This window comes from Protopterus annectens, chromosome 4.part1 (genome assembly GCF_019279795.1).
Source record: "Protopterus annectens isolate FY-2018-M chromosome 4.part1, PAN1.0, whole genome shotgun sequence".
Taxonomy (NCBI): domain Eukaryota; kingdom Metazoa; phylum Chordata; order Ceratodontiformes; family Protopteridae; genus Protopterus; species Protopterus annectens.
In genome coordinates this window covers 806,266,046-806,291,459 of record NC_056734.1, presented here as the reverse complement: position 1 = coordinate 806,291,459, position 25,414 = coordinate 806,266,046, and the positions used below count along the sequence as shown (strand labels likewise).

General features: G+C 39.4%; 1 protein-coding gene across 1 annotated transcript in view; it reads right to left on the bottom strand.

The window, feature by feature from the left end:
• The window catches only part of LOC122801311 (unconventional myosin-VIIa-like), a 951,466-nt gene that overhangs the window by 407,985 nt on the left and 518,067 nt on the right, over positions 1-25,414 (bottom strand). Inside the window, 3 exon segments of the mRNA XM_044070855.1 lie at positions 13,598-13,768; positions 17,152-17,367; positions 21,104-21,289. Coding sequence (XP_043926790.1) covers positions 13,598-13,768; positions 17,152-17,367; positions 21,104-21,289 — 573 coding nt within the window.

Genomic DNA, 25,414 nt, shown 5'->3' with positions numbered 1-25,414 from the left:
AAACTGATTCTGCGGGTGCCATAGGTTCACCAGCATTGAAAAGAAGGAATTCCCTCACCACTCCGGGTTTACACACAGGAGGAGGGGGGGCAGAAAACATAAAAGCTGTAGACAATATGGAAAGTCTACTTCAGATGTTTGTGACCAAAGAACCAATGTGAATATAACAAACATTTCATCTCATGTCCTCACCTCCCCTGAAATTGAAATTCGTAATAAAGGGTTATCATTTATTCCTGGTTTCTTTGTTTCAGAAGAAAGTTTTGTTAACAACATCATTTCATATTGCAGGATTCTTGACCTTAAATTATTTTTTCAGGAACAACAGTCATCAAAGATCTCTGATGAATTCAAATATCACAAATCCTCTTTTATGCCTCCTATGAACCAACATGCTTCCATGTTTCAACACGCAATCATCAAAGATCTTCACTTTCAACACAGGTCATTCACCCCGTTACCCAATAATATATCCAAAACATGCATGGATAATATTAGCAAACTAGCAATCATGAGCTGGTTATCATTGGTGCTGACAAAGGAGGTTCGATAGTAGTTCAGGATCTGTCTCAATATGACAATGAAGCTTTCGGACAACTGTCTAATGTTCGATACTATACACAATTAACTATTGATCCAACACCTGTTTTCAAACAACAGATTGACTCTTTTCTTACATTAGCTGTTGAAGAAGGTATCATCACCAAGAACATTCAGTCCCAACTTACTATATCCAACCCTTGCCCACAGTACATATATTTTCTACCCAAAATACACAAAAACCTCCAGAATCCTCCAGGTAGACCTATTGTTTCTGGTAGGAATTCATTAACTGAACCTTTATCTCTCTTTTTAACCAAATATTTACAGCCGCTTTTAAAATGTGTTAGAGTAAGGATCAAAGACACCACAGAATTTCTTCAAATCATTTCCGAAACACAGTTAGAACCAGATTGGTTACTTTGTACAATGCATGTCACATCACTATATACCAACATTCCCCACTGGGCTGGATTGGAGGCCTTAGAATATTGGCTCAATAGGATGGAATTATATAAACCTGGCTTCAATACTCTTTTGTTGTGTTTGACCGAACATGTATTGACCAAGAATGTTTTCTTTTTCAAAAGTAATTGTTATTTTCAAACTAAGGGGGCAGCAATGGGAGCTTCCTTTGCTCCTATATACGCAGATTTGTTCATGGCATATTTAGAAGAAAAGGTTATTTATGATACTTCGCATAATATCTATATAGAAGAAATGGACATCTGGCGTAGATATCTGGACGACTGCTGGTTGGTATGGAGGGCGGATTCTGAATATCTTTTGGAATTTACCACATACTTGAATGAAAATAAATGGGGAATCGAATTCTCTGTCAACTATGATAAAAATAAAATTATTTTTTTGGATGTTTTGGTTTGCCGTGCGTCTGATCATATGTTGACTACAGAAATTCATCGCAAATTCCCTGAGAATAATTCACTCCTCCATGCCTCCAGCTTTCACCCTCCCCACATTTGCAAAAACATTCCCAAATCTCAGCTTATGCGTGTTAAACGCATTTGTTCTGACAAACACACCTATACACGATTTAGGGACGGTTTACTTCTCAGATTTCATGACCGGGGTTATAAATTGGGTCAATTATTACACACCAAACATACAGTGGACAATATGAAAAGGGTTGATCTTCTTATTTATAAAAATAGGACTCAATCAAATTCCAAACCACCCAGACTCATAACCACTTATGGACGCAATACCAACATATTAATCAATACTGTCCAGCAAAACTGGAATTTATTAACATGTGACCCGAAACTCAATGAAATAATTGGTGACAGATGCCTGTTTTCTTTTCGTAAAGGCAGAAATTTATCTACTTTTTTCAAACATTTCAAACGTTTTGAAGCCAGAAGTACCAATACTACACAAGCCACATTATCAGGTGAACCTTTACTGGTCTGTTTTCCTTGTGGACATTGCACACATTGTGCCAAGTTACTTAAAACAAAAAATTTCAGTAGTCAGAACACCCCTGTAGTGTGTGACATACATTTTTTTGCCAACTGTTCCTCGGACTGGGTGATATATTTGGCCAAGTGCAATTGTCCTGCATTTTATGTTGGTCAAACTTCAAGACCCTTAAAATTCAGAATATCTGAACATCTCAGTGATATGAAAAATAAGAGAGAAAACAATGCTCTTTACAAACATTCGTTAATACACAGTAATGCATGTTTTAGTTTCACCATTATAGATAAAATAAATAGACCCAGAAATAATAAATTAGGTTGGCATGAGTTACTGAATTCCATGGAGAAAAAATGGATTATTAAGCTTGGTGGTCTCTTTAAGCCAGATCTAAATGAGCAATTGTAATTAATCACATGTTCCATCCAACTGTTTATAAAATGGTTCTTTTTTGTATGAATCTTTTACACTGATGAAGGCTCTGTATTAAATCAGCCGAAACCAGTCTGTCATAAGAACCTATATACTTTTATTAAAGTATTCTACCTTATAATTAGGTGCCTTGTTTGCTGGTCCTTGTTTTTGTTTCCATACCCAGACAAGACCTCCTGGTAAGTCATTATTATCTGAAATATTGTAGTGATATATATGTGGCATATTTGTTTGTTTGTGTCTTTCGGCTTTTCCCGGTTAGGGGTCGCCACAGCGGAACTCCAGTCCGCTAATGATTGGCAGTAGATTTTTACTTGCTGGCTTGCCGGGCCTAATGCACAATCTTTTACTTGCTGGTTTGCCGGGCCCTAACGCACAACCTTCAATGAAGGAATGCCTATTCACGCATGTCACCACACAGAAGATGCTCTAACTGAGAATCGAACAGGCAACGTCTAACTGTGAGGCGACAACCCTACCGCAGCACCACCAATATATCAGTAATAATATCTATTGTGTGATATAAGCATTCTTTCCTGACTTGTGTCATCTGTCTCTTCTTTTAGCACATCCACTACCTTCAGTCACCATTAGCCTGTTCACTGATCCTGATGTGGGATCTGATGTGTCTCCGGAACACAGAATACAGATTTGGCAATACCATCCGGCCCATATGGTTTACAGTTGTGGCTGAGGCTGTAGCCTCAGATGTGGAGGAAAACTTGTTCAGCTACTCTGACAATGTGGAGACATCAGATGGCTGACAGAATGAGACCTGTTGATCACAGTCCCAAGTTGAGACTGCTGGTAGTGTTAACACTTCCCCAGAGAACAGTGATACTGGCCAGTGCAGTAGACATAGGCATGTAGCTGGTGTGCATGGGCATGTGTCATAGAGTGTCTGCCTTCCCCTACAGGCAAATGAACATTCCCAGTGATGTCATGGAGCTGACATTTCTGCACTTGCCCGAGCCACGGATCATGTCACACACCATGACATGCTGTATGAAGAATAGGAGCGCAGACAAGGACATGTCATGGTGGCATATACAGAATGAAAGCATGTTGTCTTTGACAATCACTGAATACAGCAGTACTACACCAGTGACACAGTATGAGCAGCATTCTGCATGCCATGACTGTGCTTAGCTGAGTGCCACACGGGAGAGACAGACCCCTTTTCAGCAGACATAACCCTTTCCAGTTGGCCATTGATGTCTATGTGGCACACACATCTGCTGCTGGCCAATCCATTGTGGCCCTGCAGCCATGACCAGACAGTCAATTCTCACCCATGCTCCTTCCCACAGCATGTTTCCACATGCTGATGTCACTCCATTAATCTCCTCTCTGGAGCAATTGTTTTCATACGTGGTAGAGGGAGCCAGGACTGCACTGTGAGTCATCAGTGTGTGTAGCCCAGACTGTGTTAGTGTAACACTGACAATTGATCCACTATGTCCTGTAGTGTTGGTCTCACCATATGGCAATGATGATTGCTTTGCAGACCACTGACAATGTCATCTGTCTGTGGTCATTGTGAAGTCTGATGGCATGGAAGTCTATCATTTTTACTTACCATAGGTGACTCCATTTATTACATTTAACTATCTATTCTATACATTGATATATGTTGCTTGTGATATTGGCAGCAGTTCTGCAGTATGTTCTGATTTGGTTTCCTGTTTACATCATTTGATAGTGGACAGATAGGAAAGGGTTTCACAGAGGCATGTGCATTGGTGTCTGCCATAAACATATGAGTCTGTATGCATACCTGTGTCATTTGTTGCCTGAATTTATGTTCATATTGTTATATGTTAGAATTATATTATGCCTGATGCTCAGTGTGTATATCTACTGGGCAATTATCATTAAATACAATCAGTGCTGCTGTGGTGGGGCAACACCTGAACATCTATATTTAATGTGTGTATTTCTGTACATGTGGCTTGATTCAAAAGTGTGTGTCAGACACTGCCGTGTCACCTGGGCCTGCACCTGTGGCCATATCCTCCATCATTCACACCTGTTTGTTCCATCCTCTGTCTTCTCCTGCTCATCCTCTGATAGCTGTGGAATGTTATCCTCAGACATCTGGGGCTCTTGGGGTAGTTCGCCTACACCTGCTGCAAGAAGACCACCATGTGTTGTTGTTAGGATATTGTTTAGCATGATGCACACATTATTCAACTGTGCTGCCTTTTCAGGTGTGTATTGCAATGCACCCCAGGATGTGTCCAGAAATCTGAACCTGGCCTTCAGTACACCAAAGACGTGCTGTATGATATTTCATGTTGTTGCATGAGCTCTACTGTATGCCTCCTCTGTAAGGTTGGGTGGTTCTCTGTACTGGGTCATTAGCCATGGCTCCAGTGGATAACCACAGTCAACTGTTGCGGGGAGTGGAAACACATATGTTGTTATCATGAATAATGTTGACAGGGATGCCTTTAGCATACATCTTAGCTGTGTCCCTGTACTTACCCAGTAGTAGACCCTCAGGTACTTCACTTTGCTGGAATGTAGCACTCAGACCACTTTCCCTCCATGTGGCAACCTCCTGTACACTTCCAGGGTGTGTTGCCATGATGATTGTTGTGCTCCCATCTGCTGCATACACCACCTGTTAGTTCAGGAATTGCCACCCCTTTCTATTGATATATCTTTCTGTTTCTGGGTGCACTGTGATCGTAACAGGGATGTGGGTGAAGTTTATTGCACCAAGTACATGGGGGAAATGTATGATGTTATAGAAATGGTGTATAACAGTTCACAGCTACATGAGGGTAGATGGAAAGTGTATGTGTTCATCTACCTTGCTGCACATTGCTGCCAGCAGTTGTGCCAGGATATGATTAGTAGCTGTCTGTAACACTCCTACAGCATATCCTATACGTTGTTGGAATGTACCAGATGCAAATACACCTAGGCTCAGACATACTTTTATTTCAAGAGAGGTGGCATTGTCTCACAATGTTCGCACAGACATGTGGGGCACACATGTTGCACACAGCCTGCACCAGCTGTCTGTCTAGGCAGTACCTGCCGATGAGCTCTTGATCTGAGAGTTGGTTTAGTTGCAACCTGGCTTTCTGTCTAGCTGTCTACCTTCTAGGATGCACAGCCAGATCATCCTCCATAACTTGTAGTCCTGCAGCCTGTTGCAGATCATTTCCAGATAAAGTGCAAAATAGAAAATTCTGAATTAGTTATTTAATGGTTAGTTAACTGCGAAGTGAAAGTTTATACATCCGTGGACATGCATATAGTACACTTTTGTAACATTTTCCTTTTCATTCCCCATTTATGATGTATATCATGTTTGTGGTAGTAATATTTAGTTGTACTGTTCATAAGTAAGTCACATGGGTTGCTTGACATCTATCTTTACTACTTCCAAGTGACATACATGGGGTACTGCTTTAATGTCTTATGTAAAAGACTGCACCTCATGAGTGCAGTGCTCACTTTTGAAGCACTGCAGTGCTATTGTGATCCTCTTGATGTGTACTGTGTGTATAGCCTCTGGCACTATCCACACTAACTAATCCCACAATCTGCAGTGTTTAATTGGGTTGTAAGGAGTATGGTTATGCAGATTAGCTATCACACATTGCTGTAGGCAACCCTCCATCAATCATCCATTTTGCATTCCACACAGCAATTCCTAGTGTCTCATGGAATTCCAGCTTCTCCATCCATCACACATTCTGTGATGCAGCTCTTGGTGTCTCCTGGCATCCCATCCCAAACCATCCATCAGATATTTTGTAATGCAATTCCTGAAATCTAATGGTCTCATAGTCCTTTTCATTTATGACAGATTCTGCAAGGCAATCCCTGGTATTTTATGGTGTATACCCAATCCAGCTATGCATCAGTCATTCATTAATGTGGTGCCTGGTATTCCATGGTGTACACCCACTCCACCTATGCATCAGTCATTCATCAATGCACTCCTTAGTAGCACACTGTACAGCACAGTAAGTAAAGCAGTTAGTTTGCCGACTTCCAACCTTGTATCACTTTTCTGTAATGTAGTCCTTACCTCCAAATTCATAGGTTCACAGGGCTTTACTAAGCTTATGTCCAAAGGAGACCACAGAAAAGCTCTGCTACACCACACAATACAGTGGAAGACTAACTATGTCACCCATTAACAGACTTTTGCCACATATCCCTAGGAAAATTTCAGTCATCCATCCAGTCATCCAGATTGGTTTTAAATGTTAGGGACATGCTCTCCTTGACTGGCAAGGGTAGCTTATCTCAGAAGTGGGGTATACATTGGGTTAGGTATCTGTCATGCCATCTCATGGTGTTGCTGTGATAGTACAGATTTAGATCTCTGGAATGGGTGTTTGCTTTGCAATTGGTTCTAGTTAGGTGAAGAAATTCAAATTAGTGCTGGATCATTCATGGACCCAAAGCTAAGCAGTGATCACTCCCTCAGGAGTCTGTATGACAGTGAGTAAAGGGACAGGTATTTTAGTCCATTAAAGTAGGTTTTTGTTGAGGAAGCATTGAGGTCTTTCAAGCTTGTTTAGCTGCATAGTGAAATACACACTAAAGAGTGCATTATATTCAGTGATAGACCTAATAAGGGATGCCTAAGGTGAGACTATAACTTCTATCACCTTGATGAGATGCAGTGAAAGATAGGTTGTGCAAAGGAGAAGTATTTTTAACCACAACAGTGACATGGTGGTGAAAAGTTAGTTTGTTATTAACATACAAACCAAAGTCCCTGATGATTTTGTCAAATTCAAGTGTAATGTTATCTATATGGTAAGCAGTAGTAATGCTAGATTTATCAAGGGAAACTATACTAGAGCCATAGCTGGAGAATTTGAATATCAGAATGGAATTTGATAACCACCACAAAATTGGAGGATATATACCAAGGAGGAGGGGATCCAGGACAGAGCCTGGTGGGTTACCATTGGTGATATTTTTCTTTCTGGAGCTAGTACCACAACCCTAAAAGTATGGGTTCTCTCAGACAGTCAATTACTGATCCACTAAACAATGTCAGACTTAATATTGAGTTGTGAGAGTTTGTCAATAATCCCATCAGGGCGAGTAGTGTCAAAGGCCTTTGCAAGGTCGCGATAAGCAGTGTGGGCTATACACCCCTTATCCATGACACCATTAACCCTTTCAAAGAACTTAACCAGGTTAAACAAGGATGATATTCCTTTTATAATGCTGAACTGGTGTATTTCCAGTGATATAAGGTCACCTATATCATTGTTTATTAGTTTACTTCTACAATATAATACATTCCATAGCCTTGCAAATAATACTAGTGGGAGAAATAGACCTTGAATTCCTGGGGTCAATAGGGGACAACCTTTTTGCAAGGGCAGCACAACTGTCATTCTCCACATCTTTAGGATATAATCAGTGCTTTTTCTAGATGGGACTTTACACTTCTCAGTACATATCCAGGGATATTGTCAAGACTAATGGAAATAGTGTTTTTTTAATTTTGGAAAGCATCAATAGGACTTGGTTAGACTTTTATTTATTTAACATTTGTTGACCGGGAAAGTCTGACTAGGTTCCACAGATCCTGTTTCCAGCGGAGGCCCAGGGAGAAATGCTCCAGAAGCATGTTTTTAGAATGTGGGAGGAAACCGGAGTACCCGGAGGAAACCCACGCGAACACAGGGAGAACATGCAAACTCCACACAGAAGGCACCCCAGCCGAGAATCAAACCGGAGAACCTCTTGCTGTGAGGTGACAGCATTAACCGCTACACCACTGCGCCACCCTAAGACTTGATCTTAGGAAGGAAGCTGAGCAGGAATGAAGAACACAGAGGAGAGAGTGGGTGGAAAGAAGTTATTCACTTTTTGAGTTCTGAGGAAATCGAGATAGGAGGGACTAAATCAAAGAATATGAAATGAATAATTCTAGGCCTGACCACCAATAAAATATGGCATTTTGACACCTGATCACAATTTGTAAAGCAAAAACTTAACTTTAAGTCAACTTGCACATTTTGTAATGCATTTCTTGGTGTCTTGTGGCAGCCTAAAGTATCCAACATACACTCTGTAGTACAGTTTCTGGTATCTGAGAACACCTTAACTCCAAATCACTAATGGTCTCTGTATGCTGTATTGCCATACTGCAGTTATCCACCGTACCTTTGACATGCTGTGAAATTTTATTTACATTTACTTATCAAACAGATCCTAGAGTTCACAGATATCTGGTTATCAGTCATCTGTCACATATCATGTATTTTAAGATCAGGGAATTTGGACACATTGTAAATCATCCATTACACAATCAATATGTATTCCAGTTTCTGCTTTATAATATCACCATAATTCTCAAATACTGGTCAGAGCTGATGTGATCTACTGCTTGGTATATAGTAGCATGCTGAGGCAGCCCTTTATATGTTTTGACAGTCTGGAAAGTAATCCTTTATATGTTATAGGTTCATAGGTTCATAGGTTGATACTAGGATATCTGCCCTGGGGCATTTACAAGCCTAGCCAGAGTGTGTTTGGCTTTCGCCACCCTTTTAAATGAGTTTACTATACCCTTTTAAGGTTAGTTTACTGTGCCTCTGTCTAGCAGTGATGGAGAGGTAATCCCCGGGGTAAACGTAGGATCATCCATCCACTCATCAAGATTCCTTTTGAAAAGAAGGAGTGAGGGGCTCTGTCTAACATGGACTGGGATTCTATTCCAGAGTGATGGGAGCCTCTGGGTTATAAATCTGCCCCTCCAGCATGTTCTATTAATTTCTGTGCTGAGGTTTAAGTCCCACGAGCGCGTAGCTCTAAGGGCTTTGGATTTTCTGAGGTGGAGCATGTCCATTAAATCTGGGTTTGACATGGCCTTATATGTCAGGCACAGGTCACCTCTGAGTAGGCAGTATGCAACTGAGTATAGCTGGAGTTTCTTTAAATGGGCAGCATAGGTCATTTGTTTGAGTCCCTTGATCCTCTTGGTGAGGCACTTTTGGGGTCCTTCCAGTTGCTGCAGGTGTCGGGTCAGGTACATCCCAAATGGGGCATTATATTCTATTATGGGCCTGATGAGTGATGAGTAGAGGGGCACAATGACCTCTCTTGATCTAGATGTAAACCCTTTCGTGATAAGGTGGGTTATATAGAAGGTCTTTCTGACCACTTTGGCGACGTGATTGTCAAAGGAAAGATTGCTATCCACTTGGGTCCCCAAGTCCCTAATTACTTCTTCCGTACTTAATGGATTACCACTTATGTGTTAATGTGTGGGCACTTTGTTTTTCCCAAAGGGGATGACTATGCACTTTTTGGCATTCAACTTCAGGCCATGGCTCTGGCACCAGTTATCTGTCTCTGTGAGGCCCTTTTGGAGGATGTCTGTGTCAGTTGGTGAGTCGATTATGGCACCCAGTTTGCAGTTGTCTGCGAACTTGATCAGCCATAGTCCTCCCGTGTTAGCCTGTACCTCAGAGAAATATATACCGAACAAGAGAGGTCCCAGGACTGAGCCTTGTGAGATGCCACTAGTAACTGGTTTAGAGTCTGACATGGCTCCCGCAATTCTGACCATGTGGGTTCTATCCTTGAGCCAGTCTGCAACCCATCTTATGACATAGGGGTTGATTTTAAGCTGGAGAGCTTATTTATGATGCCTGAGTGGGGTATTGTGTCGAAGGCTTTTGCGAGGTCCAGGTAGGCTATATATACTACCTTCCCTTCATCTATGGCCTTGGTGACTGTTTCCAAAGAAGTCAACCAGGTTCAGGAGGCAGGATCTGCCCTTAACAAAGCCAAATTGGGTAGGATCCAGCGTCTGCAGGTCCCCAATGTCTTTGTTTATGAGCTCCATGATGATCCACTCCATAGCTTTGCAGACCAGGCTAGTCAAACTTATGGGGTGATAGTTTCCAGGGTCTGTTGAGGCACCGCCTTTGTGGAGCGGGACCACTGTAGCTGTACGCCATTCCTTGGGTACATATCCTGTACTAAGGCTAAGGTTGAACAGTGACTTTATATGTGGTTTTAGCTCTTCTTGGAGCTCGTGTAGGACGCAGCGTGGGACACCATCTGGTCCCATTGATGCTGTGTTTTTTGCCTTGGAGAGGGCAGCTCTTACCTGAGCATCTGAGATGTTGGGAAGGCGACTCTCTGCCGGGATAGATATTTGATCTTTAGGGGGGATGGGGGAGAAGTTTGCACTGAACCTGTCTGCCAGGATGTTGGCTATGTCTGTGGGTTCAGTGTATTTTTTGTCATTTTGGATTAACTCTGAACATATCTGGGAGTTGCCACCCAGGTTTCTAACATAACTAAAGAAGGCCTTGTGATTATCTTTGGTGTCCTGTACAATTTTTTTCTCGAAGCTGGCCTTGGATGATTTTATGAGGGACCGTAGTTTTTTGCTAGTACTGATCAGAGCTGCCTTCCCTTTTAGGGATTTTGCTCTATCATGTAGTAGCTTCCTCCTTTTGTTGTAAAGCTTATTTATGGCTGGGGTCCACCAGATTGGACGCCTGCCTTTGGAGGATTGGGTCTTGGTTTTATATGGGATTGCATGATCCATGCATTCCTGAAGGTGTCCATAGAATGCATTTATAAAGGTTTCTGCAGATTGGGCTGTAGTTTCCATTGGCCCGGGGGTTTTGAAGGATGTCACCTCGGTTTTGAGAAGTGTGAAATTAGCTTTTGAGAAATTTTTCACTGTGGTTTTCTGGGCTGAGGGTGGGGATGGGATGTGGATGTCCAGTGAGATTAATTTATGGTCCGATCTTACCAATGAGGGGTATACTTCTGGTGTGGAGCATTGAGTCCCCATGTTGGTGATGATCAGGTCCAGTATGTTTTCCCCTCTTGTGGGAGTGGTGACTAGTTGTTCCATAGCATTTGAGTTTATAAATTCAAGGAACCTTTGGGCTAGGGCATTGGGGCTTGAGTAATGCTCCCAGTCTATGTTTGGGTAGTTGAAATCACCAAGTATAATGGTGTTTGGAGAGACCTTCGTATTCTCCAGTGTTTTCAGGAAGGCCGAGTGAGGTTCCTGAGTTTGTGAGGGTGGTCTGTAGCAGGCTATAAACTGAAAGGCAGTTTTGCCCACTGTTAGTTGCACATGGATGGTCTCTGCTGCTTCATGCAGTGCCACTAACCTGGAGGTGTGAGTATCTTTGATGAATATGGATACTCCCCCTCCTTTTGTGGTTCGGTCCGAGTTTTGGGGCCAAAAAGCATGGTATGAGGTATAACCTGGTAGTGCTGGGGTGCTCCCGGGAGCCTTGAACCAGGTTTCTGTTACTGCACAGATGTTGATATTCTCCATACTGAGGAGAGCTTCGAGTGCGTGCATCTTGAGCTTTAGACTTCTGGTGTTGAGTAGCATTACCCTTAGTTTCTTTTTCCCAGTGTTATCTATGGAGGTGGGTTTGTCCTTTGAGCCTTGCCTAAAAAAGGTACTATGGGGGTGGCCTTTGCCAATATCCGAAAGTCTAGAGGTGACAGGTGCAGGCCATCCCTAGCAAAGCAGCGTGGCTTGTCGAGCATGTCATCCCAGGCTGACAGACACTGGATCCCCTTTGAATGACACCAATACTTTAGCCAGTTGTTAAAATTGAGCATTTTGTCTTTATACTGTGGCATCATTCTTGGTGAGGGTAAGATACTACTCAAGGTCAGGGTCATACCGGCCTGGGCTACATGATTAGAGAGCTCCTCTATGTCTCTTTTCATGTAGTCCAGGGAGGTACATCTCAGGTCATTCACACCAGCATGGACAATGACTGAGTCATATTTGTACTTGCTTTGGAGTGATCTGAGTGCTTGCGTTATGTGGCGGATCCTGGCACCCAACAGGCAGCTTACCATGACCCTCTCCTTGTTCAGCATCCAAAATCCAAATAATCCAACTTGACTGTCATGTATTTTGTAATATAGCACTGAGAATCCCTCTATCCATCAAATTTCCATCTGTCATTCTGTAACATAACTCACACTCACCATGTCTTATCAGTTTTCTATCATATAGTCAGCAACATTGCACAAAGCTCACTTTATCTACAGTTTGATATCACACATTCTGTAGTACAACTCATGGTGTGAGTTCCCATCATGCATTCTGGAGTTTAAACCACAGCATTAACTTATCCACCAATTTTCATTACCTATTCTGTCTGGCAGTTCAGTGCAGAAGTTTAAGATCATCTGTGTAACAGGCCTAAGACTGAATCCCATGTTCTCCATTTGCCCAGTGTGTGACTCACAGCAGGTTACTTAAGCAAACATTACTCCTGTGTTGCCCAGTGGGATTACCTAGTTAATAAATGCAGTGTAGGCCATCAAGTCCTTATTCTTCACATCAGTTTGCATACAGGTTACATTGTAGAACAACACTCTCTCCATTACTTGTAGTTTTTCACACAGCAGTAGCCTCTCTGGCAGTTTTACATCTTACATTTTATACTATAATCTCAATGTCACATTATCTGTCCATTTTCTGTGACACATTCTAAAATCCAAAGTGTGAACACAACCCAAAACGATCTGTTAGACATAGTACATTTCCTGTAGATACACATTATTCCCAAATCATCCAGCACATGCTCAGTATTCATGTAGCACTTGTTTTATCTTAGTCGTAACACAGATCTGTTTGGATTATTCACTAGTCACTCAGGTGCCCCAGTATGGTTCAACATAATCAGTGGCCTGGCATCTTTTTTTCTTGCCAACCTCTTCATTGACAGCTACTGTTAGTCTTCATTTCTCAGGTGCAACTGTTAGTTGACACCAGCTCTTGATATTCTGGGTTCCACTATCATCACCTTGGTAGCTGGTTCAGTCTATGACGTCTAAGCAAGTGATAATGCACACTTGGATTAATTATACTTCCTTCAATGAAGGAGATTTCAGGGGGAAAACTGTATGTGAGCTGTACCAGGGACTTTGAAATTAGTGTGAATAAGTAGGGGATTGAGTGAGCAAAGCCAAATTTATGGGCAGTGTTAGGAGTTTGCCTAAAAATGTCATTTTAAGCTATCTGTATCAGTTTAAAACAAAAAAAAAAACACCCTGAGATGCAGCATTTGCTTCACTAACCATGATTACAAATACAGAACCAAAGTCAAATTTCAGCCATAAAATGAAAAGAATGAAATAACGCAAATGATACATGCAAGATAAATGCCTTCAAAATTTAGTCTACCTGTTCTGGTGTCTGCTGGTTTAGATTCTGAGCACCGGACTTCTTTCCAAAAGTGTCATAAAGCTGAGTCATGACTGTACTATTCTCAGTGCTCGAATTCTGTGCGTAAAGCCTCGGCTCGGGGAGATCGCCCATAAACCGTAGAATAATCTTCCAGACAAGTAGGGATGCCTATGAACAGAGAGGATTATTAGCTCAACAGACCAAGAAATGTGTACCTACTGCTGAGACTGAAGGCATACAAATAGCTCTGTTAACACCCTGAAAGGCTATAAAAGTAAAACAAAACTTAAAACTTTTAAAGCATTTTACAATTTGACCATTGCATAGGTTCACAAGCAATCATTAGTTTATATCCAGAGCTAGCAAATGTAGTCTTAGGGTTTAAGTATAAAAACTGCACAGAAATTTAATGCATAACAATTCAAGAAGAATAATGTTTAAATGTTATAAAATTCCAAATGAAGATCAGAATAGTTTTACAGATTGAGCTGTAAAAGCACTGGCAACCATTATAATCAGTGTAGTTACGGCAAAAATGTTGCAGCTGCACAGTTTTGACATTATGAGCAGCTACACCATTGTGAAACTGCATTATCATTTTATTGGATCTTTGCTTTCTATCTAAACATTATTATAATTATCGCATAAAATATTGCCAGTCTTTAATGACCTTAGCACAACTTAAAGGAAAAATGGCATGGCTGACTAAATGCCTTGATATAATATACAGTGGATATAAAAAGTTTTCACACCCGTTAAAATGCAAGTTCTTTGTGATATAAAACAATGAGACCACAATAAATCATTTCAAAACTTTACCCACCTTTAATGTGACCTATTACCTGTACAATTCAATTGAAAAACAAACAAATCTGTTAGGGAGAAAAATATAAAAAATAAAAAAATGTACAATACACTGGTTGCGTAAGTGTGCACACCCTTAAACTAATACTTTGTCATGTGTGCACACCCTTAAACTAATGCTTTGTTGAAGCACCTTTTGATTTAATTACAACATTCAGTCTTCTTGGGTAGGAGTCTAACAGCATGGCACATCTTGACTTGACAATATTTACCCACTCTTCCTTGCAAAAGTGCTCCAAATCTGTCAGATTGTGAGGGCATCTCTTCTGCACAGCCCTCTTCAAGTCACCTCACAGATTTGCTATTGGATTTAGGTCTGGGCTCTGGCTGGGCCACTCCAAAACTTAAATATTCTGCTGGTGAAGCCATATCTTTTGTTGATTTGTATGCATGCTTGGGGTCATTGTCGTGTTGAAAGGTGAAATTCTTTTTCATCTTCAGCGTTCTAGCGGATGCCTGAAGGTTTTGGTCCAAAAGTTACTAGTATTTAGAACTGTTCATAATTCCCTCCACCTTGACTAAAGCCCCAGTTCCAGCTGAAAAAAAGCAACCCCAAAGCATGATACTGCTTACACCATGCTTCACCATGGGGACGGTGTTCTTTTGGTGATGCAAAGTGTTTTTTAGCCAAACGTTCATTTTGGAGTTGTGGCCAAAAAGTTCAACCTTGGTCTCATCAGACCATAACACATTTCCCACATACTTTTGGGAGACTTGATGTATTGTTTTGCAAATTTTAGCTGGGCCTGGATGTTTTTCGGTGTAAGAAGAGGATTCTGTCTTGCAACCATACCCCACAATCCAGACATATGGAGAATACAAGAGATTGTTCACATGTAGTACTCAACCAGTATTTGCCAGAAATTCCTGCATCTCCTTCAGTGCTGCTGTAGGTCTCTTGGCAGCCTCACTGACCAGTTTTCATCTTGTCTTTTCATCAGTTTTGGAGAGACGTCCAGTTCTTTGCAACATCACTGTTGTCCCATATTTTCTGCACTTTTTGATGACTGTCTTCACTGTGTTCCATAGTATATCCAATGCTGTGGAAAACTTTTTGTACCCTTCTTCTGACTGATACCTTTCAACAATGAGATCCCTTTAGTGCTTTGTAAGCTCTCTGTGAACCATGGCTTTTGCTGTTGCAGGAAACTGAGCAAATGTCAGGAAAATCCTACTAGGACAGCTGAACATTATTTGGGGTTAAACAGAGTCTCTTTAATTAATGGCAGGTGTGTACCCAGGAAGACTGAATGCTATAATTAAATCACAAGGTGCTTCGACAAAGTATTATTTTAAGGGTGTGCACACAATCAACCAGCGTATTGTACTTTTTTATTTTTTTCCCCCAACAGATTTGTTTGTTTTTCAATTGAATTGTACAGGTTACAGGTCACATTAAAGGTGGGAACATTTTTGAAATGATTTATTGTGGTCTAATTTTTTTATATCACAAAAACCTGGCATTTTAACAGGGGTATGTACACTTTTTATATCGACTGTAGGTGTAATTTATAAATGTGGTCTTTATTTTGCATATTGTTCTGCAGTTCTTGGCCATTTTTCACACAGACTTGCAAAGAGGACGTAATATGAAAAATTGACCTTAAAAATTGAAACAGTGCACGCTCAGACAAGTCAAATGAAGAGCAAAGACAGAGATAATAAGAATATTTCCATTAGTCATATTTCTGTTTTAGAGTCACATTCACTGAAACAGTTGTTAACTCACTGCTTATGAAAAGCTAATCACATGACTGTTTTTGCTTTTGCTGTGCTGGTACATTTTTGATATTTTGAATATTGTTCTCATTGCACCATTACCGCCTAGTAACTGTTCACCTGTGAGGTAACTAGTTATAAATTACATAACTGTTTTCTTATATGTTAGTTCCTTAAGAGTCCTTTTCATCTGCCTCATAAATGGATTTGAAAATCTAAACAGCTGCATACAACTTCATCCACCTTCTGATCCTTCTGTCGTTTGTTTACATCATTTAACTATATGGCCCATACATTTCAGCCTTTCAGCATAAAAAATCATAGCGATTTCCATTAAAAATCCTAGCAGAAGGTCATAAGGAAGAGAATGTTATGTTCATCAGAACAGAAGATCTTCAGATAATACATTTCTTATAGTTACTGATAAGATGCCTTTTTATTGGCTGACTTCATTTATTTGATAATGCTTGTACCTTTAAACAGGCTCGATTTTTTGAAGAAAATAAATCTAGAAAGAGCAAGGCTAAATCTGAGGAATCAGTCATAGTGCTTTGCCTAAATTATTTCAGGTAAGTGGTGAGAAATGCATAGTTTTAGCAAGAAAATTTGATGTCTCGATTGTGACTGATTTATTGAGGTCCTTTCATTCAAAATGGCATGACTGAGTAAGTTAACATTCCAAAGGGGGGCCTTAACGCTTGGAGATTTGATGATCCTGGAATGAATCATATTAGAGGAGGGGAACAGTGAACTGACCCACTGCATGGGGAGTTTTGGGTCAATGCTTGTACAGGAAAAAATGTAGTATGTTGTCCATTTAGTCAGCTACACTCAAGAAATCTTTGATAAGTAAAACTGGGTCTTTGTTAAATATCAGTTTGTCAATTTCTGACTTTCTTTCTGAGTTATGCTCTTTCTCATCTCACAGTCTTTCTATTTTAAGGCATTTTTGTATCTGTTTTATTTACCATGATGCTGTCTGCTTCCTCGTGATATAGCAGTGGATGGTGAAGTGCTTTCCTAATATGTGTGTGGGTGGCTGATCCTTGAAAGTACATGACAGCAAATTTTTCAAATGTGTATGGTGCTAAGTCATCTTCTTCCTCTTCCTCTTCAGGTTCAGGAATCATAAGGACCTCATCAAGATCAACTTCTTCCATCGCATAACGTTTTCTATCCAGATCCTATGAAAACAGAAAATAAAATGGGAAGTTTTTGTTAGCTTGCAGATGTCACCTTCATAGCAATAGTGAAATCTGTGTAGGCATCTCAGCTAAAATCAAATTGTCCACCACTTCTTATTATATTCTGCAGTATTTGGGACAGTATATTGCAATACATGTGATATAGCCAAATCTATACAAGGGCTTATTTGTGTGACATATACATGAGTTTGTGTGCATTGTAGGCTGTGGTTAGACACAGAACATCATATAGCAAACTTACAGAATGTAGCTCAGTGCCAGATGTGGTCCATTTCAAATGTGTAGTTTATGTTCAACAGGTGACCATGTCCTTAGTTCTGCACTATCAGTCAAGAAACATACAACCAAGGAAGTGGGAGGTAGCAACAATTTGCCATTTGATATATACCACATCATGAAACATAACCAGTGGACTCAGCAGTATAAATCACTTGATCTTTTCACTGTATGGTTATAGTTGTAAATATTTACTTCCAAAATTAAGGACAATGTAAAAAATAATTAGGGGAACACCCCAATGCAAAAACACTTTTGAAATACTGATAATCTTACTTCAGAACTCCCCAAAACAATGATCGGCTTTAGTAGGAGTGCAGCAAAAATTTAGGATAAAATTAGAGGTGACCCTTTAAAAAATAGAGGTATGTGACCTATAGTGTATCAGTTACATTGTGTAGCTGTGTGGCAAACTCCTTGGTTGGGGCTTGGGCAGAATGTGACATTATTTTACTGTCACCAATGACGTACAACAAATATCTGCAGGCATGATATAGAAGGACTAGGTAGGAGATGAAAATATGGGTCATTACATGCAATAATGGTATGATGCATACATCAAATATCGACTGTTAAACAATGACAGACACAAAATTCAAATAATGCAACTTACATGTCACCACAGGTTGTCATAATGTTGTATACAGAGCACATCATTTCTACAGAAACACAAAACAGAAATGGAGCCCAAAGAACAAAAAATGTAAAACTGTGATCACAAGAATTAGAACAGGACATAATTAATGCATAAACATGAAATGAAAAAGATGCACAACTGTAGGAAGGGGGGACTTATAAGGGTGACAACATACAAAATGGAAGGTGTCCAAAAAGGTCAGAATAGTAAGCATGACTGTGTTTGTTGCATGTGTAGCTGGGACAGCTGCCCATTTGTATACTGGGTAGCCATCATGTATCCTGGGTAGCCATTATGTGTGGAAAAGTCATGGACAAAAAAACAGGAGTACAAGAAGAAATGAAACTTGAGAGAGTGAGCATTTAGCAACCTCTGAGGTTTCTGTATGTGTAGCACTACTGTGCATGACAATAGAAGTGACTGCTGCTACTTAGAAGGTTATTAGTGCCTGACAGAATACACAGTCTACCAATGACAACCAGTAGCCACCATGGATGCATAAAGAAAGATACATATTGGTCATATGCATGTAATCACAACTGTAGTAAAAGCCCTTTGCTAAAGATTAAGCTGCAGAGCACATTCATTTAAACAGCCAAAATATCAGCCTCTGGCAAACAGACATCTCTGGCAAACAAAATTCTTTGGTAAAAAGTCTTTTCGGGCAATACCTTAAATAGTTGTGCAGACCCATGTCTCTGGTTCATTACTCCTCCAAGTTCTACAAGTCCAGGTAAAGACACCACATCTTGGGGCTGACCATTCCAGTCTCATTACATTTCATTTCCCAGGAAAACACTTACAGACTTCTCTTGACTCTTGAACACTGACTTATTCTCATTGACTTCTGCCATGTTGTCAATGAGCCTACCTTTTATAGGCAGTTGCTTCCAGTTGCCTCTGATAACCTGATAGCCCAGGTACTCATGCAAGTGGACCAGCCTCAGTTCCTCAAATCCTTTCTCCTAATTACTACCCACTGCCAAAATGTCTGTGTATCATATATACTCCACATATTCAACAGGATGGTGTGCTTAATGGTTCTTCCTTGCCTTATCAATACCACTGACTTGGCTATTCCTGGTGGTGCCAACACGTTACATTTTATATATGTGTATATAAATAGGAGCCCTTAATGTAGCTGACTATCACTAAAGTTGACACCTGTTTTGTAGGCACACTTTTGGCAACAAAACAAACGGCTGGCAGTTGTGCATGACTACTACATTACTGAAAATGGGGAATATTCCCTTTTCTCTGGTATTATGTGATCTTGGAATTAGAATACATACTTAATAGGGGGTGTGTGGGGCAAGTCCCCACAGTGGAATGCGGGGGGCTTGTCGCCTACAACAAACACCAGTTTATTCTTGTATGCTCTGAGGTTATGACTAGTGAAATTGACATTTGGGTACTTAGTTATGTAAAATATACCCATATATATTTATGTAAACATATATATGGGTGTAGGGCACTGGAGTAAATGGCAAGTGCCTTAACACCCAGTAGATCAACATCATAATGTTGAAGTCAATGATATCAACATATTTCGTGCATGCTCTGGAGATTACCCCAGAGTGGACTAAACCAATCAATCATTTTTGCTGGGTTGCAAGCTCCCCTGCACAACCCATGTGTGGGCTGCACCCCCCACACCCCCTGCTGAATTTCTATATATACTAACTCTGATTAACTCTGACATTGCACAATCCCTGGGGAAAGGAAATATTCCTGTCTCAGGGACTGTTGATCTCACACACCTGTTGAGCACCTGTCTGTGATGACCAAATGGTATTGCTCTACTGGGTGTCAGAGATGATATACGTATATATATATATATATATATATATATATATATATATATATATATATATACACACACACATATATATATATATAGACAAGAAAACCTAGGTGATCCGTAGGAAGAACAATTTACACTTGAAAGATCTTAGAAAAATAGACCACACTCACGCTTGCAGATAAGATTTTGAACTTCATCAGAAACCTGCTTTCCAACACACAAATTGACAGTGTTGGTTTTAGTTAATATATATATATATATATATATATATATATATATATATATATTTATATATATATATATTTATATATATATATATATATAGGCACACATACATACATATATATATATCTATATATATCTATATATATATATATATATATATATATATATATATATATATATATATATATATATATATATATATATATATATATATATATTTATATGCAGATAGATATGTCAGCTTCCACACTTTAAATGCACCACTGAGCTTTTAGTAACCTTCAGTCATATAGAGTTTTACACATGCGCAGACATATCAGGTACACTGATTTCTGGGAATAAAATTAAGAGGATTTTGAATTACACATGCAAAGGCAAACAATATTGTAACTAATGTGGTTAAAGTAGCCTTACAAGTCCCATCATAACCTTGTTCTGCTCATCGCTGGGTTATTTGTACACAGAATATAAAAGCCGAAAACTGCCATGGGACTGTAAGGGTAGGCATGCTAAGATCCTCACAAATCAACTGCCTAGTAAGTACCTATGAACCTTACATTTATGAGAACAGGTCTCCTGTCTCTTTTTCACTGACTTTGTGATCTCTGCATTACTGCCTGTCACAAATGTAAATTATTTGTGGAAAAGTAAGACTATACAGAAAAGCACAATACATTAAAAATATTATTTGCATAAATGATTTTATATCACAAATTATAGAAAGCATGGCCAAATATGTTGGAGTGGTAGGGGCAGAAAAAAATGGCTCTTACTTCAAAAGCTGCAGGAACTTGTCCATCTGGTTCTGTAAAAATGTCGGGCAGGAAGCCAAAGATGCTGTTAACCATTTCCTGATCATTCAGGATGTCATCGTTTCTGTCCTGCTCCCTGAGATGTGCAGCTTCTTGCTTCTTTTTCTCTTCCTCCTGGTCCCTGAGGAGCAGAATGCTGAGATGTTCCTACAATCAGGAATGAAACCATCCAGTTATTCTACAGTATATGAAGACATGAAGGGCTATCCTATCCCATGCTATTATAATTTGTGCATCTGTTAAAGCAGCCAGGTGGTCTGTCTCAGAGTTCATTATGACTTATGTCAAACTTCAGAATAATTTATATATTTGTAATATAAAGAACAAAAAAAATGGATGTCATACATCCACACACCTGCATTTGTTTGTGTAAATAGATATACATGAATCTTTGTTATTGCATCTAATCAATCTGTGGTCACAACTCAAACAACCTGAAAAAGAATACTTGACCATTCACTCAGTCGTCTATCACCAATCATGCTCTAAACAAGACGCATGCCATCATCACTCAAAGAAACACATGCACTGCAGTTCCATAGAAAGCAACATACTCACAAGCACCATAACATGTTTTATTACTAGGGAGCAAGATTCCCTGTGCAATCCACAGCAATGGGAAAAGTGCATACTCCCTATTCGTGCTTTACTGTGTCCCACACAAAATAAAACCTAACACCTTATCATTTACAGGTGGGACTGAACACATCTCTAATACTCAAACTCAAAGGCAATTTTCAAAGCAATCACCCATCTTTTGAAAAATTCTTCTTTTAGTACATAACGACACAGCAGACAGCATTTGACCAACTACATCTCTCATACATTATACATATCTGTCTCTCTCTCACTCTCCCTCCCTGTATATATATATATATATATATATATATATATATATATATATATATATATATATATATATATATATATATATATATATATATACACATATACACATGCATATATTTGTATATGTATATCTATACGTCTATCTATATCTATCTATATATATGTATATATGTATATCTATATCCATATATCTATCTGTTTATATCTATGTGTGTGTGTGTATATATATATATATATATATATATATATATATATATATATATATATATAAATGTATACTGTATGTGTGTCCAAGAACTTGTCAAATCTGGAAAACTGCTGGCATAAATGTTCAAAACTCAGCTGAATGTACGTGCAGGCAGTTGTTTTGTGCAAGATCACGGCACATTGGGGATTCAGGAATTTGCCCTTTCCTCATAAAACAAAACTCACAGATATACAAATTACTGATTGTCTACTTATCCAACTTTATAACTTGTGTCTTTTATGTCATTAGAAAAAATATTTTTGCAGTTACTCTTTTTTTTTCTACAATAGCATTTCTGCAGTTCTGTCTAGAAGTTCTTACATAAAAATATGCAATGGGGGTACAAGAAAATATTTAACTTTTCAGCAGATTGACCTTGAAAGTTTTACCAATTTTAAACTTACAAGGTCAAACAGCTGTCTGAAATATAAACTATATCTGTTATATCATTATCCATTTGAAGCTGGTATGAAAGTAATCTTGAGAAGCATCCTGTCTTCACTGAAAATGATGCTGCTGTACAAACAGGAGCTGATTTACTTTGACAATTCTCTCAGCTACTGTTATCTTTCTAACGGCATCTGAAGTACAACTGTTATGGAAAGAGATTGTTAACTGCCCCATCTGCTTCACCAGGCATGGCTTGCATAGTTCTCCTCAGGAAATTTGTATACTGGTAAATATTTTCTCTAAATTCAGAATGCCTTTTTTTAGGCAACACAAACCTGATTTGTCTACTAACCTAGCCAAACCAAACAAGGGCAGCTTAAGTGGGAAGTTACTCAGTGGTAGAAACCTTAATGAGAAATTGCTGACTTTGTAGAAAATGTAGGCATCTGTTGTTAACAAAACATGGTTCCAATGTAGTGGTAATTTTACTTTCTTACCATGATTCAATGCTTACATGTAATTTATATCCTCAGCTAAGGGCACCTGTGTAAACAGTGGTGATGTGTTCATCATACCTCTCAACCTCTTACAATAAGAAATCTGGACAAAGCCATAAAAAAGTGGCACAAATAGGGACAATTTTGAAATATTGCTCTTATCAACTTAGAAAGTTGATAGAATAACATGTTTTGCATTAGCATAGATTTTCTGAAGGGCATGAAGTCTAAAACTGAAATGTCTGTTATTATTTTTTAACTTCAATCTTCAATGATTTGCCAGAAAGCCACAATTGTCTGAAAAACGGACCAAAACTATAAGGCAAAAAGCTGGACATTCTGTGAAAATATGTACAGTTGAGAGGTATGGTGTTCATAGTTCTTTGCAGTTTCTTTACATCTTGACTTGTACAGCTTGGCAGGAACCACAAACTAATTCACATCATAGTAACTATAAATAAGATCTCTTACCACTTCCTGGACTGTAGAACCCCCTATATGCCACACACAGCACACAAGGCATATCTAAATAAGTTGGAGTTCTTTACCATCAAATCAAACACCTACAGATTTCCATTATACATCTATTAACAGGGATACTTGCACTAGTAGAAACAAATACGCTCATTGCTTCCTAGACTACATTAATGCAAACTGAGTAGATCATCCACATGTAGATTATTCAATAAGATCATTACAAGTATAGCACTGTATGCCCTGAACCTATAATACACCCTCCTTCGTTACATCTGACCACCAAGCAGTGGTTCTCAGTAATAAGAATCTGGCCCAAAACTTTCACAGATTCTACCACTTTCAGATATGAATCTAAGGTAAATTTACTGCAATAACATGATGGCCTGAGAAATTTCTAGAGTACCCCTTCTCCTGAATTTCTGTATGTGTTTATGTGTGTGTGTGTGTGTGTGTGGGGGGGGGGGGGGTTATGGTCTCATCTCAATAACTGCATCATGACTTCTGGCTCATTCCATAACAAATATAGTGCTAAGTTTAAAAGAAATGCCTCTGGTGGAATTCTAGTATAACAATGTTGTCTAACAACAGAAAACAAAATTCATCTTCCATGGTAATTTAACTCAAAATAAAATTCAAGAAATTGAAGAGGTTACGAACAAAATCTGATCGTCAAAGGCAAAGTAAGAATCCAGAATTGCCCATGCTGTCAAACAATCACTAGGCCTTATTTAACTATATCAGGAACCTTATAAACCACTTCCAACCCTGATCTGAGCTGGTACATAATGGTTAGACCTACTCTGCCTTTGAAGGCTTAGTTGACCTATTAGCAGACAAATTTAGTTCCAGTTTCCCTCCCATCTCCATCTAGCTTAGACAAGCTTAATCCATTGTCAGCTTCCCCACAAGACATTATCCCTGAACAAGTTCAAAAGGCTCTCTCCGAGGTAAAACAATACTAGCTCAGTGGGGCCTGATGATTTGATGGAGTGCTTTTTTGTCAATGTGAAGCACTGTGTTACTGACGCACTCAACAATCTGTACAACCTCAGCTTCTTGTCAGGCTTTGTCCTTGAAGCTTGAAAACAGTCATGGTCATCCTCTTACACAAAAGAGGCCCCCACCTCTGATCATGGAAGCTTCAGACCCCCTCACAAGTTTTATCTGTAAGCCAATAGAGCACATCATTATGGACCTCATAAATATGGACATTTCAGTCTAAAGTCCTTTGACCAAAATCAGTGTGAGTTTGTGAAGGGTAGTCTTGTCTGATTAACCTAGTGAACTTCTTTGAAAAAAGCCATTGAGACCCTGGATGATGGTAAGTCAGTACACAATAATCAGATTGATTTAGCTAAATCTTTGACACCATTTCCGACTTAGACACCATAGACAAACTTATCAATCTAACGGTAAGCTATTATGTTGCCCATTGGGTATCAAACTGTCTCACATAAATCAATATGTAGTCAAGGCTAGTATTAAACAAGATTAGGGGCACAGTATCTTCTGAAAGGCTCATTACCAGTGGAGTCCCCCAGGGTTCAGTAGTGGGGCCACTCCTGTTTGGTATTTGCCTGTCTGATGTAAAGCTGATATCGAAGGCCTTGGCTGACTAAATTTACTGCTGACTGTAATCTTTGAGGCAACGTATACTATCCTGGGGATTCCCATCTTCCACAACATGATCGTACACATAGTAGCAAAAGGTGCTCTGACCATAGTTTCAAACCAAAGGACAAAAAATGTAGTAGCATATCCTTTGGCTGTGACATTAATGGTACACCTCCTCAAAACAAACACAGTTGTCAG